Source organism: Zootermopsis nevadensis, unplaced genomic scaffold (genome assembly GCF_977971745.1).
Source record: "Zootermopsis nevadensis isolate Lab colony 2312 unplaced genomic scaffold, Znev_1.0 Znev_ptg000007l, whole genome shotgun sequence".
Taxonomy (NCBI): Eukaryota; Metazoa; Arthropoda; class Insecta; order Blattodea; family Termopsidae; genus Zootermopsis; species Zootermopsis nevadensis.
In genome coordinates this window covers 6,009,542-6,027,374 of record NW_028259139.1, presented here as the reverse complement: position 1 = coordinate 6,027,374, position 17,833 = coordinate 6,009,542, and the positions used below count along the sequence as shown (strand labels likewise).

The 17,833-nt window shown below is 36.6% G+C and overlaps 2 protein-coding genes across 12 annotated transcripts in view; one reads left to right on the top strand and one right to left on the bottom strand.

Annotated features, from left to right (window-relative positions):
* Positions 1 to 8,907, bottom strand: part of LOC110828940 (uncharacterized) — a 31,652-nt gene extending 22,745 nt beyond the window's left edge. Inside the window, exons 1-3 of one of the 5 annotated variants that reach the window (XM_087344101.1) lie at positions 8,707 to 8,907; positions 3,968 to 4,056; positions 3,655 to 3,800 (exon numbers count right to left, since the gene is read on the bottom strand). In XM_087344101.1, the coding sequence (XP_087200227.1) occupies positions 3,655 to 3,714 (60 nt within the window). In that variant the 5' untranslated portion in view covers positions 3,715 to 3,800; positions 3,968 to 4,056; positions 8,707 to 8,907. Of the gene's footprint in view, positions 1 to 3,654; positions 3,801 to 3,967; positions 4,057 to 5,929; positions 6,530 to 8,706 lie in introns of those variants that run through there. The other 4 variants (XM_022062176.2, XM_022062192.2, XM_022062159.2 and 1 more) reach the window with 4 other exon arrangements.
* Positions 8,908 to 9,121: 214 nt separating this feature from the next.
* Positions 9,122 to 16,582, top strand: LOC110828981 (Mitotic spindle and nuclear protein). 7 transcript variants are annotated; one of them, XM_022062251.2, is made up of 15 exons: positions 9,122 to 9,282; positions 9,409 to 9,532; positions 10,530 to 10,623; positions 10,753 to 10,839; positions 11,242 to 11,331; positions 11,912 to 12,094; positions 12,196 to 12,255; positions 12,435 to 12,530; positions 13,049 to 13,246; positions 13,485 to 13,688; positions 14,408 to 14,659; positions 14,736 to 14,896; positions 15,255 to 15,330; positions 15,419 to 15,560; positions 15,819 to 16,582. In XM_022062251.2, exons 1-15 carry the CDS (start codon positions 9,236 to 9,238, stop codon positions 15,910 to 15,912), a joined length of 1,908 nt encoding a protein of 635 aa, XP_021917943.2. In that variant the 5' UTR covers positions 9,122 to 9,235; the 3' UTR covers positions 15,913 to 16,582. The 7 variants fall into 7 exon arrangements, with proteins under 7 accessions (XP_021917943.2, XP_087200229.1, XP_021917936.2 ...); XM_087344103.1 differs by having other exon boundaries at positions 9,124 to 9,270; positions 13,043 to 13,246; XM_022062244.2 differs by having other exon boundaries at positions 9,124 to 9,282; positions 13,043 to 13,246.
* Positions 16,583 to 17,833: the final 1,251 nt, after the last annotated feature.

Here is a 17,833-nt window from a genome sequence, read left to right as displayed (position 1 = left end):
TTCGAATGACCATCGTTCATAAAAAATGTATAATACGGAGGATGGCAAGTTCAGAAATGCCACGAACAAGAGAGCTAAGAATAACAGTGAATTTGTCACGTTCGCGTCTGCACAAAATGAAGGAACGTGTCACCTCTGTCTTCAGGGTTGACGGAGGCTACATGTTCCTCCGGAATTTACCCATAAGACTACGTGCTGTCACAACCCAGAACATCACAATCGGCATCTTAACCGCCCCGAAAACCTCAAATCTTACACAGTTAAGAAAAAGCCTGTTTCAAGTTTTCTCCGAGTGAAGGTTCTCTCTTAGGTCTTCTTCGGACACCTAAAAAGGTGACCTAGTGCTTGAACGTTCTAGATACACAAAGACAAAACACAATAGACGTCGCTGCAAAGCGTGAGAGTTCCAACATCCATTCATCCCAGATTGTAACACAAGATACAATAAAGCTGTGTCTTTAGATTCAAGTCCTTTGCGTCCATTTACAACTTATCTGAAGCTTCTCATCTGAACTAGTCTATTATCTTTTTTCTTCATGAATTAGGCCACGATAGGTCATGCAAAGTTAAAAACACGCTACATTGCGTGTTACCATAAATTTTGCATGGTGATTTCACACACATTCTAATTTAAAACACAAAACGAAAGGTTGATCTAATAAATAGAAAAATATTACGAGTGATTCTATTCCAGTAGGCTACATAAAAGACCAAAACTGGATAAATACACATCAAGACCTTTTTCTAACAGCAATTCCATGGAGTGGCGACCTTCTTGAGAAGCTAACAGTCGCTCAGTTAACTAGGAAATTCCCCGCCTCTTACAGAACCTAAATGTTCATTACCGTGTTCACAACAGCGTGTCATTGGATCAAGTTTCTCGAACGAGAGGCAAAATAATACAAATCACTTGTTTAATTATAGCGAAGAACACAAAGCTTACAGATAAAATGTGTTTTAATGTTCAGAACAATTTCCTCTGTAACAGGAATTTGCGAGTTACAATGAGAAGTCGCAGAGACGCATGTAGGACTTCACACAGAATGGTCGTTATTGTTGTCTAATTTCGACCAAAACTGAGCGACTTTTCGCTTGTCAGCTCCATACAGCAAGTAAGTAAGACCACACGCTTCACGTGACCTTCTTCTTCTTCTTCGATGTGGCCTCGCGTGTTGCTAAAGACTGCATTAAATTTTGCTAGAAAATAAGAGTTAAGTGGGGGTTTGTTTTGTAAGCAAGAATTTGTTTTTGTGCCACAATAAGAGCGGAAGTTTTAGATCATATTTTAACGAAGTGTTAACCGTCGAGGCCTTATAAATAAAACATGAACGAAAAGAATCCAACAATAACAGCCGAACCTAGAAAGTATTTTAACACAACTTTATCACATTTCGGTAAAAAAAAGTAAAAGTTTCGTAAGTCTGTCGTACGACGAAGTAAAATTTTAATTATTTCTTGTTGAAATGTACAATGCAACCGATAAAAATTGGTACACTCTGTTCAATAAAAGTCAAGAGCTTGGAGTTTTCTGACTCCGAAACCGGAAGTGATGTAAGCGAACAGCTAGCGTCATAACTCCATTCATTCCCAATTTTCTTGAATGTTTTCCCCACGTTTTCTGCCGTTCATGCCAGATGTATCGGAAGCAAAAGCAACAATGGTTGTCTAATTTGAAGAAAACTACAACAATTAACGTTCATGTCACTAGCATTGATGACAAGGCCGTACGAATGTTCGAGATAAAATTTGTACGTTGTTGTGTTCATTTAAAATTGAACCAATTGTTTCAGAATTTTCATGTGGAAATTATACGAAGAGTAACTAGAAATGGATGCGAGACATGTTTATTGAGATATTCGTACGAGAACGTGTAACTTGCACGAAATGAAAGGATGCCCTACAAAAGGCTGTGAATGTTTAATGGGCAAAGCACACGCAATTCTGTTCGTAAGCATTTCTGCTCACGTTATCACTGCGTTATCTGTGCTGCAAGTGCGAGAGGCAAAGGGGGTTATTTGTTCGTCTCCCCATGATTTGCTGTTCACTGATATTCTGATATAAGGGTCACGTGTACAGGTGAAAAGGGGGGAGAGGAAGACACATATTCTGTTTGATCTGGTGGAACAAGCAATTCCCGATCTGTGAACACCCCCCCCCCCCCCGGGAAGAATTGTAATTGTAAAGAAGGGTGCACAGGGCGACCTTGAAGCAAATAAGTAACCCTCGCCTTATCCCCGTTACGAAAATACAAACCTTACTGAGATACATCGCAAGTAACAAATGAAACGCACGATGAAGTTAATACGAAGTTGCTTCGTCTCAACGTTACGTTCGATCTGTAATTGATATGCGTGCCAAGACGAATGACGCACAAGGATTCTGGACGTGTTATTAAAGACGACAGATCTTGAAAACAGCCCTTTTAAGGGCTAACTTAACTAATCGATACTTGTATAAGTAATTTATATGCTTTACGAAATAGTACCAAGTGTGTTTTCGTAAATAAGATTCTTTGCCGTCAGATTCGAGACGAATGAAGATGCAACCGTAGATATACCGCGACTTTAAAGATGTTTTCTTTTTCGTCGGGGAATGCGTCAAATGCGTGACCCGTCTCTGTTCCTGATGACAGCGAAACAGCACACAGCAAACGGGCAATTATCAATTATCATTCGGCCGGTGTCGTGTGCTGAAAATTCGATATACCACGCGGACGTTACCGACACGCATGAATATCGACAGAACGGCATTTGTAAACCCATCCGGAAATTGAAGAGCTGTCGGAGCACAAAAAATAATGACACGAGAAACAAGTTAATAAATATTGTATTCTCTTTATGATACGGTCTGTTATTTCTGATGTTTCTGTCTGATAGCACGACATAAAATTGATTACGAGTGCAGGTGGGTTTAAAACAAGAAACTGATACGAACAAACTAATGGTCTTTCACGAGACATTTCAAGTTCCTCCAAGTATCAGGGGTCATATCTCGATTCGTACACATTACATACAACATTTACTACGAGAATACCAAATCACTCCATACTGAAACATATAAAGAAACTGGTAACTTTATAATCATATTCGTTATCAACCCTAATTCTGCTTGTTCTCCAGTCCTTTCATTACATCCAACTTCTCTCCCATTCATCCTCGTCGCCAGACCCAACTTCTTCACTTCATGGATAATGCATTCACATCTGTTATGGCATCTCTTCGGCCGTACCACATAGTTCTTCCGTCCAGTTAAAACTGAAGTGAACTTTTATCGTGCCATTCCGTGAGTTATCAACATTAACTAGTATTCCGCACCTGGCGTGCCGCGAATTTTTATAAAAAATTCTCACAACCACTAGACGGATTTGGATAGAATTTTATGAGGACGTTGTGCTATTCTGCACGACCTCAAAATCGTATTTTAAATATCTGACGAGAGCTTACAACAGAATTATGAATTGGAAAAGTCGTGAGGTGGACACTGAGGACGCTGTGATCTGGTGGCCAAAGTGGACACTATCTAAAAATTCGGATTTAATACCCCCAAATGCACGCTGCAAGGAACGCGTGAGAATATTATGTGTATTCCGGTGAGGAATACACCTTCCGAGATTCTTGAGGCATGTTCACCAATCAGGATTGACTTTCTGCTCACCTGCGACTTCTGGGCTGAAACGATATCGTAATCATCTTGGTCTTCCATCCGTGTTTCCATCTCCCTGCAGAGGTGATTTATGCCCTCGGACGGAACTTCATCCCCGCGCTCTGGTTCAGTCCTGATCGATCCGCCACGACTTCTACCTGAAAATACAGCCTATGAGAGTGAAACTCATTAAGGGAAGAAAGTGCGACTCTTAAAAACAAAACCACAAGTGTCCACGGAATCAAACCTCAGGTAAACGGCCACTTTAATTAGGCACATCTTTACCGGAACTTGCAGAAGTTTGATAAGAACTTCAAACTCTTACCTTCCTAAACAATTCTACTGAATATATAAGGTGTCCCAAAAGTGCAGCGCTACGTACGACTGTGGACAGGGTGCTGAGAATATGTGGACCTACGAGGAAGAAAGCAAGTCTGATACGGTGATAAAATAGAGGACAAGACGGGCAGAGCATGGAAGAAATGAGAAATGCACACATAATTTTAGTCAGAAAACTCGAAGGAACGAACCCACTTGGGAGGCTGACATACATGGTATAATATTAAAATGTGTTTTAGATTGAATCGGCTTAAGATTGGGTTCAGTGGAGAGATCGTGTGAGGACACTTCACGAAGTTTGTTACCGGGTTCAACGCGTGTGTACATGCAACTGTAACTTAATTTAACTTCTCCGAATGTCCAAGTTACAGGCACACCATTAAGCCATAATTATATACTTAACTTGCCCAGACTTTTTCAATCGACTGATCATACCTATCCTATTACAGTTAGTTTTACGACAGGGATTAGACAAGTGTGTCGGAAGAAGGCTGGCTACCGTCTTGGATGTTCTGCCGTGTAGTCTGGAAGAAATTTACCAGCGTTTCAGAGGTATATTTTGCCTCCTTCATCAGGACGACATGTTTGTCGGATCTAGCGTATATCGCCAGCTAAATTGCCCGCCACACCATCATGGAGCAGTGCACTATCTGAGAAGCTGACAGTGCAGTCGCTTAATTGGACATGAACTCCCCATGTTTTTATGAAACCCGAAGGTCAGCGTCAATGGTCTCTATCCTAGATACCTCATAACATTCCACATTCTTTGATCCCATTTTTTAGGATTCGGTTTAATATAATCCTCACTATCCTAGCATTTACTTCAGGGAATCGCAAATGACCGACATTCGAAGTTCGAAAACCCATGGACAGTTCATGTTCCTTACATTCGTCTGAGAATTGGACTGTGTAACATTCTTGCCAAGCCACTTTGCACCTGACTGTCAGTCTGTTTTGGTGTCGAGCCCCTTACTCGGACCAGATTTCAAGTCACGAGTCTGATAGATACAGTATGAGTCATGTGACATCCTCTCTGACGAGAAGGAATGTCTATTCCTTGTCACGTGTCTTGGTCTTTGTCAAATCCATACATATTTACATATCACGTTGTACAAATACACAGATTCAACACGCATGGTTATCTCTCAGCCCATGTACTGTGCAGAAGATTGTGGCATCGTCTTATCTTAGCCACCAAGTTTAACAACATTCCGCAACATGCTAGCCGCTTTTAGAGCGAAGGGTTGCTAGTTCTCCACCCAACCCCCAAGCTGGAGGACCAGTCCTACAAATACCCTTCATACATGACAATAACAACCAGAGTACGCATCAATCCTTGGTACAAAAGACCCCTTGCTGTAGTACAACCCCACAGTTCGTCACAGATATTTCATTAACACCAATCCACACATGCATCCATTTACCATCCTACATCATCACTAAGATCCAGCTTCCCGTCTCATTCTCTCTTCCAAGTAGACATTTTCCAAGAGGTTTTCCTGACAAAACTTGTTTTGTTATTTAATATTTTCCCCCCATACGAATTTCGTCCCCACTATAACCCACATTTCACCACCTTTTCAATGACAGACAGCTGTATAAATCACGAACGAAGACGATAAAGTGTCTCAGACGAGAAACTACGAACGTGGAACTAAACAGAGAAAAAACATTACCAAAATGCCGAAACTGACAAGTCTAAGATGTCACCAGTCTTTTATGCCATTAGCACGTGAACTGGCAAATAAACAAACAAGGTTCTGAGCTTCTTTAATCTACCTTTCAAAAATCTCCATTCTTCCTTACAGTGGAATAAGTTACTGGTAAACGCGAAAGCAACAATTTGCAGTTTTCCATTACAGCATCGGATCAAGTCAACTTTGGACAACACTGTCGATGTTTCTGATAAATTCACTACTGCAGGCATAGTTTCTACAACAAACGTTACCTTTCTTGGTAGAATTTGTTCGTTGCTTGTTGAAATGTTTCTCCAAGAATGACATCAACATCATGATGGTTTTCACAGAAACTCCTTCAAATCACAGTATTGTTGAAAAAAAAACCTTTCTCCGTCAATGATGAAAATGACACGTAGGCCATATCGAAGAACCGTCGGCAGTTTTATATTTATTGCGATAAGGGATATCAGCCACTACAAATACTTCTACCTTTAATACGTTATTACTTAAATATCTGAGCATTTGATAATAATACTGCTCACATAATAAATCAAGAACTGCCTTCATTGTGACATTTATGGTTCATCAAACTTAGGTGTTGTCTAAAAGTACATTACAATCTTCTATTACATATCATTGCATGTAGGCCTATATCAATTAGACGTGATTTTAAAATTATGATTTTATGTTTCACGAGAGGAGCTTCTATTATATTAAAGACACGAAGCACACAACGAAAACCTTTATGTTCGGTTTCAGACGATAACGGCATGGTAACATGAAAGCCCCCTAAGGCCCAGTCGCGCAAACAACACGCTCACTACCGCCCCACGCCAAATGCTGCTCTGATGAGACGAGACCCTCGTCAATAGAACTCCCGCCTTTACTAGATGGACGACGGCAGTTCTGGGCGAAATCTGCGCTTGCGCCCGTCGCATAGGAAAAGTAAAATACAGTCTGTCTGGTTTAAACGACAATTAACAATGAACTGAGAAAATCTGTTGTCAAAATTCGAACGTATAAAAAGAAAGGAATAAATGCAACAATGACATTATTCAACGTATTAACATAAGACAATTGTTGCTAAAACATGAAGTTTACGACAATAAAATGTTGCGGGTATCCATTGAAATCGTTTGTTTTTTTCAAAAATTGTTAGTACGTACTATATGAAATTTAATATAAAATCATGAGTTTTTAGTAAATATTTTAAAATGTAAGTGGTGCATGTCTGCAAATAAACTTAAGTATTTGCTATATTTTCTTGGCTTTCTTTCGTTTTTGAGGATTATCTGGGTTTTCGATTATTCGGAAAAATACATTTCCCAACCAACCCGGATAATCGGGAGTCTACTGTACAGTACAATTAATGCCGCGAGGACTCGCATTTGCAGAACTAAACCCCGAGATTCTAATACATAATATTTGGATCTTGAAGACTGCTTATTAAGTTGTTCAATGGCGACTTTCAACTACATGGCGGAAAAAAAACAATGAAACCAGGAAACATAAGACAATGTTACATTAAATGTTGTAAATGTCCACGGCGTTCAGCAATGCATGCATTCATTCCTTTCTTACGCAACTCGATGAAGAGTTCCCATGTCATGCAAAGGTGTTCACTGCCAGACGAGAAAGTGTAGATCTGTTTGACACAGGATAATCGGGAAATATTTCCCTGATCCATAAATACGTCATAAATCTGCTAATAATCGTCTACGACAAATCTGTATACATCAAACGTTGCAAGCACGGCAACAGCGAACATTCTTGTGATTATATCTTGAAAATTTAACGCTGTCCGAGTATACTGGTGTAGATTGTGCACAGAAACATATCAATAGTAGGAATTAATTAGATCTATATCCACTGTACAGTATGGCATACTGGAAACCAGTCGATTAGTTTTAAGGACGAAGACAAGTGCTCTGGTACTGCGTCGACATCCCATTTCCTTCGCCACTTTGCCCCACAGTTGGGTCTCCATTAAGTCTCTGTGCTATATTGTGACCCAGATTGCTGTGGTGGAAGGAAATCCAAAGCTCTGTATTTCGATCCTCTTCAGAACGCCCATCGGTCCAAAAGGCTTCGGGTACTCTTCACAAATAGGACTCATGACGACTGAGTCTAGGCGAAACTCCAATGCAGAAAATTCAAAGCAAAAATTCAGTCATCGAGAAAAATGAAACAAAATTTGGGTATTACTGACAGTTGTTACCTGTAAGCAATTTATTATATTTTTTATTGATATCTTACATTCGAATGGAATTTCCATCACGACCACAACCACGAAAAATAATGAAACGCAAATTTGTAATATTTTAACACCAAATATAAAATAAAATTTAGCAGTGCAGTTGAATCTCGGACCATCGGGTTAAAATGTGGCCGCCCTGACCTCCAAACCACGATGACATTTCGTTCCATTTAAGAAACCAACACAATTTATATTTGGATCTATAACCTGACTGCCCCCATTTCGAGTTACGTAGCCATAACTGGACTTACGAACAACGGGACAACGTAAATTGTAATATGGACTGCATGATGGACAAATCTATCGGCTGCTAGCAACATCACTGCGATGAGGGTAAGTTTCGCACCCCCTCTTCCCCCTCCCCTCCCGCCTCATTCCATGGACACTGGGAGTAAAATGACCAGAACGTGAACCTAGCAATCTCCATCTACAACCAGGGTTGAGAATGCGTAGTTTTTTATTTCCATTCTACCACAGCATCTTCTTAGCGTAGTGCTTCGGTACAGTGATGGATGAAATATATTTGTCACGCCATATATTTGCAAGTATCCACCAAAAGCCGGTCACAAAGATACCGGTTTATATATAATAAGAATAGATGGCTTAAGAAAATAACAGCGTAAACTTGACTCCAGAGAATTAAAATGCCCCATTTATACAAAAATAAGTCTTCCAAAACTTTCTACTGATGCTTCATTCTCAGTATCGATTGTTCAAAGAAAACTTTTTAGAACAGCAAAGTTAAGAAACACTAGAACAAAATCACTTCAGTAGTTGTAATTTACCCACCTGGAATGCCTCCTTAACTCGAATTTCTTTCATAACACAAGATGCACATTTTACAGCTACTTTCGTTACTTCAGCTTTGATCCTGCCCGCTTACATCACACTTCTGATACACAGATAAAGTTACTACAACAAGATACACAACAAATGGAAACTAGTTTAATGAATGACACGCTCATTGCATTGGTCCATATCATTGTCTGCAGTCCATATATTCATATTTAACCAATGAAAAGTCGCATTCCAGGACAACCACATCAACGACGCAACATGAGACAGATAACTTAGATACTACATCAGCATTATATTGTGTAACTGACTAACTAACTAGATGGGTTACGAAACCCGAAGGTTCATCACCGAATTAACCATAACTTTTTATTTATATAGCATAATATTATACTATTACGTTTGTTAGCTAAAACCTTTGTCTGTATATTTTGTAAGTTATGGTTGGTTCCCTAAGCGATCTAGTTAGTTAGTTAGTTACGGTTGGTGCACCTGATTTAAGTTTCCTCATTGGCTTACTCAAATGATTCAAATGGAATGCCGTCTGGATGCATTACGGTCTAGTACAATGTGTGGAAATTAGATATGACTTTTCTAACGGTTATGTTGGAATTTGAAACATATTATTTCTTTGTGTACTTTTGAATTATTTGCAAACGTTCTGTTCAGTGGTTTTAAAATTGTAATTTGTTACAGTGATAATAACGTAATCAGGACAGTGTGCAGGATGTATGATATATCGGAGCTAGAAGGTATGAAATTCAAGGAACTGAAAAGACTTGCCAGAGAGAAGAATATTTCCCGACGTTGGACTTGTAAGGTAATTGGGGGGCGTAGTATTTTTTTGGGTCATTTGAGTCTGATTCAGAATTTATAAGCAGTGGTACATTTTAATGCACTATGTGGCAAGGCTGAATTGAAGATTGATTTTATGCAACTAATCTTTCAGAGCAAATGTTAGGTTTGTATTGGAATACATATATTGTTATTTAGATTGTAACACATATGTTTTATGGATATTAGTTGCATATAGTTATGTATGTAAATGGGGTGGGTGACAAAGCATCCTTCGAGCTATGACCATTAGCTGGTCTTTACATGTAGCTAACTAAAGCTGCTGTTTGTCGAGATCTTCAGTTTCTGAAACAATAACTTGCATCACAGATTTCTGTAATGAAATTTGAATTCAGACTTTCTATTTAGTTTTCAACCACAAATCAGCTTATGTCATTATGCAGAATAAAACATTCTCTAGTTTATAACTAGAGAAATTCTTATATTAGAAATGTTTTTCCCAGACTCAATACAGATTGCCTTGCCATGTCTTTTACAAAAAAAAGGGCTAGAAAGTTCGGGATTACTTGAGTGCGGCCAGATTATTTGGCACACGTGCTGAATTGATGGTTCCTAAAGACATCTTCACTAAAACCAATATTCAGTGAAAAGTATTGTGAAATTCCTCTTTTTAACCGTATATTAATATTGATGGGATTGTGTTGTTATGTTATGTTACGTTATGTGGGGAATCAAGATCGTATTCTATAGTTTAACCCAAAACAGACTGAAAAGCGTCTGGCATAGGCCACTAATAAACTTAATGAAAGTGAAAACTGGTGGCAAGGCAATTTGCTTCTTTCCCATAAAATGAAAACATATTTGATAAAAAATTGACTGTTAAGTGTGGCACATTGGGGATTATATTTTAAATTTTGAGTAAGAAATTGACATTTTTCTGTTGAATTTTTTGTATTTTAAATTTCTAATATTTGATTTCATTGCATAATCTCTTGTATATTCTAATTTATGCTTTATTACAGCGTGAAATAATTGACCAGATTATGAGTACTGGACAGGATCAAAACTTGGACAATATTACTCTAACCCTTGTAGACAGCCCAGATTCAATGAAAAGTAAGAACAAAATTTGATTGTGAAATAAAAGTTTTAGTAAAGGAACAATACAAAGAGTGGGTAGAAACAATTGTAAGTACAATTAAACCATTTTTTATTCTGAATTTTGTTGTTTTTATCCCACACCAGGCAGTTCTGGACCTGAAGTTTGCAATGAAGATGGTTTATGTGCCCCACGACAGTCTGCAGCTAAAGCAGCAGGAACAAAAAAAAGAGGTAGATTGTGTAAACTCCACTGCGTATTATACTCCTGAATCTATTTCATATTTCATAATAGAGTTTGGAGACATTCATGTAGTATAAAGAATTAGTGTCCAGTCTTTGTAAATATTTTAATGAACAGTTATTTTTCTCAACTATTACAGTAGAATTTGGAAGTTGAATTGTTTTAAAGATATGCTTTAAAAGTACAGGTGATCCATATGACTTAACACACAAAAATAATTTGCTAAACACTATCTAATTTTGTGGACAATTGCCACCTTTTCCGGTTTTATTCGCAACCACAGCAAGGATGATTATGTCTGTACAAATAAGTTATAGGCAGTTACAAAACAAACAGATGGGTCACTGACATGCTGAGTTTGTAATTTATTTTAAATTTTTCTTTTGTTTAAGCGCAACCCAGATTTCAAAAACTTAGAATGACAGTGTTTCAGCAACATGAAGGTGATTCTTCCATTTCAGGAGCTGAATCTTCACATAAAAGTATGTTCCTTGACTCTGTTATAATTTTCTCATAAGGGATCTTACCTAAATATTTTCCTATTATTAACTTGTTCAAGACACAGTTACCCTTCACAGTTAGAAACTTTCTTCTCCATTCTCTAGCTGATTTTACATCATGTGGTGAGAAACACCATTCGATGCTAGGATTGTAATTAAAAACTATATACAGGGAAAATTATTTTCTGTTTGATTGCGAGACAGTGTCTAGCCCCACATTGATCTTCCATGCTTATACAGCAGTAGCATTTGGTGATAATATAATTCCACCATGAATCATATTTTAAAAATGTCTCAGTATGATTAGTATTGTGACAAATTGCAAGAAAAAATAATTCCTGACTTGTATGATATTTGATTAATGTTGTAATAAAGCACAGGTAAAAAGTAATTTTCTAACTTTGCATTGCATAATGTGTTTAGCTTTGCAGTACTAGATCTGATCTGCAGTCAAAGCAGTTGGGTATGAAAACTACCAGGGAATACATTAAGAGTGGAATGTTTATTTTGGACTGTCTTGTTCTGTAACAGTTTTCATTCTGTATTATCTTTATATTTTCAGGAAACCAGCAGTATTTTTGCACTCCTGGTAAACTGAGAGGGAGTAAAGTTAATGAAACCTGCAGCTCCAGTACAGCAGAAGACGTTTCTGAAGTAGTTTCATCAAGGAAAAAGAAATCATTGGCTCATAATTTTGCGGTTAGTGGTGTGACCTATCGTGAGCATAGGAGACCTGTGACAAGAAGTAAGGAACAAACTTTGTATTTCATGGGACTCAGTGTTTAACAGAATCTTTTTCTGTGCATTGCAACTATTGAATTAACTTGTGTGATGTTCTGTCTCAAGGTTACAAGAATCGTTTCCCAAGTTCAGATATGTCAGAAATTACTGATGAATGCTATCCAGGTGAGGTTTTTTGTTTATTTCTTTCTCAGCTTTTCAAACTAATTTATTTCATGAAGTCTTGCACAAGCATATAACATATCATAGCTATTTAGTTGTAAAATATGTAAAGAGTCTGTTATTCAGTTTTATATTAAAGGTAAGTGTTTGATATATTTTAAGTAAAGAAGTTTCATACTCAGGTCTTAATTCAACTGAGAATTTTGATGCAACCAGAGGAAATGAGCGCAGTTCAACAACGTCAAGTGCTAGGATATCTCATGAGACAAGACGCAAAAGTGAGTAACTGCCGTCTGCATGTTTTTGTTAAAAAAAGTGGGAGGGGTTTACCCAAAAGCCTGATCAGCCAAAGTATAACCCCTATAAAGTGATAAAATGATAAATGAGTTGATCAAACCCTTTCTTTTTGATTACATTATTTTGTATGGGAAATGCATGTTGGTCTAACATGATTTGACCTGATATGATACTTTTCTGGAATGCAAATATTGTGTTAGTCAGCAACTACGTGTAATTTAAAGAAACAGCATTTCTAGTCTATCATTTTGACTTACATTCGTTTCAGTTGAAGATTACCAAAATCTGTGGAAGCTAAATTGAATGTTTATTTTGTTCTCAGTTTGTAAAAGTAAAATAACTGAATGAATTTTTTCATGTAATTTGAATTTTACTGTGCATGTTGTTCATATTTAATATCTGTAACACCATTATAAATTTCATAGATTTTATGTGGTCTTTCGGTAGAAAATAATGTTAGTGTGTTGCATATTATTAAAAGGTTTGATTTCAGTTGCAGATGAAACCATTGACAACTTAAAAAAAATTAATTTGAATCCAAGAGAATCTTTCAAGGGAAAGAAGCTGATTAAGTCTTCCATTTCTGATTCTACCGGAGTGGCTGAAAAGGAAATGGCTGCCTCATCTTGCAGGAAAAGACAATTTAACATTTTCAGAGGAGTGAAGGAGACTTCATATACTGGGATGGAGGGTGCACGTATGTCAATGTCTTGAAAGTTCTCGCAAATCATGTTTATTGGTTTTTCCAAAAATATGTAGAAACATGGTTATACAATTTACACATGAAGTAGTAGTTTTGCTAAATTACAGGTAATGTGAAATATAGGCTGTAAAGTAGCAATTATACTTTGACTGTAATTTATGGACTTAGGCCCTGGCACGAGCGAAATGTTTAATGTTACTTACATAATAGTCACCCATTAATTCTTTTGTAGATTCAGAGCAATCCAGTCCAAAATCTAATTTTAATGAGACATTTGAAATACAGAATGAAAGCACTAAATCAGATGTGAGGTTTCCATTGGAAGATAATATTAAAGAGCAAGGTGTCCAACCCAACAGCCTAAATTCTGCTGGAGGAAAAACAAGTTTTTCCCCTCTCAGTATTCAAGGACACAACAAGACATCAACACCGAAAGGTAAATATTAGTGAAAGTATAGAATTTATTTTTACAATGGATAAACATTCAATGAATTTGTGCAAACTTGGAATTGTGTCCTTGTATTGGCTAGCAATAACTCATTTTATTCTTAATATAATGAGTTAACCACTTCCCTTCTTATCCCACATTAACTCAGGTTAAAAAATTTCCCCTAAGTATATTATACCAAGTTCTTGGAATTTTGTGACTATAAATTAATATTCCTAGTTTTTCTTTCTTTCATTTATAGCAATAATTTGAGCTCATCAAATGTGACCAGTGATCAGTAGTGCACTGTGACAGATTTATTTTTTATTTGTTCGTTTTAATTCATGGCTTTTGCTAATAGTTGTGATCACAGATGTAACATATTGTTCTGTGATTATTGACCATGCGACAGTTAATGATATTAAAATGGAAGATATTTTTGTTGATGAGTCTGGATGTAATACTTCACATCAAAAGCAAAAATTATAGATTCATACAGTTCTGTTGATTTTCAAGGTCTACAGTGCATGGAAGTTAAAAATTGTGGTCTGCCACAAAATCTGTGATTAGTTTGAGGTAATAATGAGTCTGTTTGTATGCATTAAATTGGTAGTTGTCAGCTTATGATGAAGCATGTGTCATTCCATCAACCATATTGTGCGTGATGTATGTGGTGCCAATGTTTTTGAGTTTGTATATTTGCATTTTTAATGTGTTTTGTTTTATAGACGATACTCGTGACAAAGACAACGAAATCTCAGATTTTGGATCTGTGAAAGCCGCGTTTGAAGTACCGTGTCCAAGTGATGTGAGCCTTCTCGCGTCTAATGCGGAAAACAACTATAGAGGGAAGAAGAAGAAGAGGAGGTCTTCCTCATGCCCACATGAAGGAGTAGACAAAAATATGCATTCAAAAGCAGTATTTTTCAGCCCAGCAGCAAAATTGGTTAAATCTCCTGCGTCTTGTCAACCTAAAAGAGGTACTTTAATTACTACAGCGATAATGTTTTAGTACAACTTTGAAATATCACTTACTGGTATTTTACTGTTTCTTAGGTACACCATTGAAGGGCACAAAAATACCAAAATTTGTCAGAAAGATGCCAGATTTCACAAACATTCATAAAAAGGAATTTGAAAAAATGGAGTCTGTTGTCGATTGTCATCAACGGAAACTTGCCAGAGCTAAAATGCTGTTCTCTCCAAAAGCGACGAAGGTAAGACGAGCGTCTTAATATGCGTTGTCCGTAGATTAATGGACGATTTGAAGCATATGTAATTATTTATTTATAGCACACATGAGAAACTTTCGTACTGCAAAGCAGTCGCACAACATTAAAGTTTATTGTTTGTTTTTTTGTTTTTGTTTTTACATGTCATGAAATTTCACATGAGTTTCTCTCCGAGGTCTTCAAATAGTCCGCTACTTTATGGACACCTTGGTACTGCTATTGTGTGTGTGTGTGTGTGTGTGGTTCTTCTTCAATTGGTGTGAATGTGTGTGTGTACTTCACCAAAAAAGTATTTTCCTTTATTTTGTACCTTAAATGTGACATTGTTTTGTTATACTTCCAGGGTGTACAGTCTGTGATGGTTTTTACTGCCCAATCATCTGCGACCAAACAAATACCATCAAGGAATGCAATGACACGTGTGTATTGTTTGCCCTTCCATTTAATTTTTGCTAGTAATTCTTTATTTTCTTAATACTCATTCATATCTTTACTTTTTGGTTTCAGAGACAAATGTGTTTCCTATGAATGAGATGAACAGGAACATCCTGAAGAAGGCTGATGGAGAGAAACCGCGTAATGGACGGATAATTCAACGATGTGATGTTAAAGAAATTGTTACAAAAAAGTTGCCATTGCAAAAGAAACGGTGCGTCTAAAGACATGTAATACTTGTTGATTCTTTTATATAGTTTGGATCACATTCACTGAGTCCCCATTCAGTTCTGTGCGATCATTTTTGTGTTTTTGTCCGTTCATTGGATAAATCCAGAAATGAAAGAAAACCACTTCGTACGTCTTTATTAATTCTCGTGTTATTGAAATGTCACCAGATTACGTATTTAGCACAAATGTCTGCCTCCCCCTACTTGTTTACGAAACATTTTAATTTTATTTCCATTTGCAGAGCGGGAGAACGTGAAAAGTCCAGAACTGTGCTTCGTGGAGTCAGGCTGAACCGAAGATTCGAATTGCAGATGGCGCATAGAAAACTGAACTGAAGATTATTATAAGAATTTGTTGTATTGTATTTTAAAAAATTTGTCAACTTCTTTCCATGTTACGTATTTGTGCATTTCCATAGCTTATTTCCGAATACTTGGGTAAAATTCTTTTGAGTGTTTTTACGTCTTGTGAAATTTTGGTAGTACAGTTGCTATGAAGCTTTTCTCAACATTAAATTAGAAAGATAAAGATTCCCTCGTCTTACATTTACATCAAGTTAATTTAACTTGGTCCTTAGTTTTTTAACCACTTACCTTTAACATTTGCGATCCTTCCCTCGGTGCAATACTGAAACATAATTGGTATGATGTGTAAATGTCATAATTGTTCTAGAAAATGCAAGATTTGTTTTTGTTTTTGTTTTACAGCTGGGACTAGGAGCAAAAAAGAGTGTTAACAGCATTAGCATGAAACTGTAAGGGTTTTCATTGTATATTTAAAATTTAAGTAACAAATGAAAACACAAATTGAAGCATTGTTTTAACAGCATAAACATTTTATCATAGTAACTATATAATGCTAACTTGTACTCATGTGCAGATTTATTTTCATTTGTATCTATTTTATATAGCACAAAAATTGTTGATTTTTATTTGTTTGATACAGGACTTGAACTCGGGGTACTGTACGGAAAAGAGTAAAGTTTGTTTTTATTACCGCATCAGACTACATTTGCGTTATTTCCAAATACCTGTAAAGATCGGAAGAAAAAGCATTATTTTTTTAGGCAACTAACATAATGTTTTGTGTTGTATTACCAATCAACATTTTTCTGAAAAGAAGTAATGAAGTAACAAAAAAAAAGTCTCAATGTTTCAAGACGCATTGAAACACTTGATAATACGTGCGTATATGACCTGAAACTTTCATGGTGACTAAGTATAATGAATGAATCTGACCTGGGCTGTGGCAGTCATATTGGATGTCTTTGAAGTACCATATATATAGGAATTTTAAGATCACCACATTAGTGGCACTTTAAAATATTTTAAAATTTTCTTGTGTACAATATTTTTTCATGTTTCATTATAGAAATCTATATAATAATATTCAAGGTTCAGCCAGTCTGTTTTCTGGATATGATTCTGTATTTTTCACCTTCTAAACAGTAAATCTGAGATAAATTTGTAAGTTACAAAAAGATTTTGTCTTTTCTCGCATGTTCAAAGAATGTAGACCATTATGAAGCACAGGGAGTTCAAATACATGTGAGACTTTTCTTCATCAGAGATTGATGAGAAAACTGGAAGAGAATAATTATGTTCATTTTTAGTCCCCAGACCTTAAAATGAAGAAATGGTTTGGAAATTCATTGGCTATAGAGTGCCTCAATAATACTCTCATAAGAAACTTAACTTCCTATCTGTAAGAGAGAAACATGAATGCAAATAAAAATATTTGACCTTGCTATTTAATAATTACATATGCTTTGTGAAGCCACAGTCTTCAAACAATGCCCACAAGAAATATATTATAAATTATTTTAAAATACCAAACAAAAATATTTATTTGTGACCAAATATTATACTACTACCTGTGGGTCTTGGCCGCCTCCTTTTGGAGGTTTCCTAGTCTTGGAAGTGTGCATTTGTGAGTAGTGACGAGCCCATGACCAAATGTTATAAGTGAACCTTTCCATAAGCCATATGACACCTATAATGTTAAGAGAAATGTCTGGTAAATTTTGGACAGTTTATTGACAATCCCATTTTTGGTGATAGGAGTCTTCTTTTGACGTAAATACGTTTATACGGAAGGGTGATTCGGCAAAAACAGCGTTACGACGATGTGTAAGATCCATACCAACAATGTGTAAATATGGACCGACAATGGTCAGCTTTTACATGAACTCCTGCATGCATAACAATGCTTGACTCCTTTACCTAAGAAACTAATTGTTTTGTTATCTGTTTACTC

Bases quoted from the DNA above. Each gene is read 5' to 3' on its own strand.
- LOC110828981 (XM_022062244.2), top strand. From the start codon at position 9,236: ATGATTCAAATGGAATGCCGTCTGGATGCATTACGGTCTAGTACAAT. The intron at 11,332-11,911 runs GTATGTTCCTTG...TTATATTTTCAG, and splicing joins AGCTGAATCTTCACATAAAA to GAAACCAGCAGTATTTTTGC. The intron at 12,256-12,434 runs GTGAGGTTTTTT...TTTCATACTCAG, and splicing joins TACTGATGAATGCTATCCAG to GTCTTAATTCAACTGAGAAT.